This window comes from Aureobasidium melanogenum (assembly GCF_000721775.1).
Source record: "Aureobasidium melanogenum CBS 110374 unplaced genomic scaffold scaffold_149, whole genome shotgun sequence".
Taxonomy (NCBI): domain Eukaryota; kingdom Fungi; phylum Ascomycota; class Dothideomycetes; order Dothideales; family Saccotheciaceae; genus Aureobasidium; species Aureobasidium melanogenum.
In genome coordinates this window covers 1-1021 of record NW_024470201.1, presented here as the reverse complement: position 1 = coordinate 1021, position 1021 = coordinate 1, and the positions used below count along the sequence as shown (strand labels likewise).

Here is a 1021-nt window from a genome sequence, read left to right as displayed (position 1 = left end):
TAGTTCTTTGATGCTGATACAATTTTTGAAGAACTCTGCTTTGTCTGCTTGCGAACGAAACCGTCCTTCAAAACATCTCAGCTGTTTGCAGAAGCCTCGATAAAGATCACCCGATGTCCGTTCGTTCCTAATGGCACGTTCATTTGATCTGCCACGAACCCCGGATATAGTTATAACTTTTGCTGTCAGGCCCTCAGATTTGGATTGGGAGACCACGATGCGGCGGGCTAGGTCCTCGTTCTGTATGGCCATTGGGAATTCGAAGTCAACACCGCAACAGTATTGCGGGCTTGCAAGAACTCTGATAGATAGAGGCATTAGATCAAGGGTCTAATATCGCATCTCTGCAATACGTAATACGGAAGATCAGGTAAACGTTCCAACGTATGAGCCGACAATGCTGCAGTGTAGGAACTCACAAAATACTGCATTTCAACAAGAGACCTCGATAGTACACGCTGGATGTCAAGAAGTATTATCCTGAATACCAAGAAGTATTCTGGATGTCCAGAAATAATCTGAACCTTGGGCAGCTTGAATTCATAGCAAGGGTCATCGAGCCTCATTCTGGGTTCCCACCGTATGTAATGACTACCATATATTTTCGAATTTGGACAATGTTCAAGCCATTCGAAAAGTAGTGTTAACGCGCCCTGCAAGCTACATCTCCATCAGAGAAATTCAAGGATGTACGCACAAGTTAAATCCTTTCTATGAATGTGTGTCATTTTGCTTTGGACTCACTAAACGAGCAGATATTCCACTGACCAATGGCCAATTCGGCGTGTCGAGCGCAAGCTACGTATAAGATGAGATTGCGTCTAAACAGATCAACGACAGACTCAAGCGCACAGTCAGTCATGAGTCTGTACGATCTGATCACGCCGGTATATATGATGGGACTAGCCCACGCGCGCGAGAAGCAGCTCGAGAGCATTGTCGTAAGCGTTGATTGTGGACTGCCAAGCTCATATTGCATGGATGCGAAGAGAGATGGGACGACCAAAGGCGTGAAGCGCGT

The 1021-nt window shown here is 45.9% G+C and overlaps 1 protein-coding gene across 1 annotated transcript; it reads left to right on the top strand.

Moving 5' to 3' along the window:
• Nucleotides 1–809: 809 nt before the first annotated feature.
• On the top strand, nucleotides 810–1014 carry M437DRAFT_89438 (uncharacterized protein; the record flags this gene model as incomplete). Its single annotated transcript, XM_041029057.1, has 2 exons — nucleotides 810–941; nucleotides 994–1014. 2 exons carry the CDS (start codon nucleotides 810–812, stop codon nucleotides 1012–1014), a joined length of 153 nt encoding a protein of 50 aa, XP_040874479.1.
• Between the last annotated feature and the right edge of the window lie 7 nt (nucleotides 1015–1021).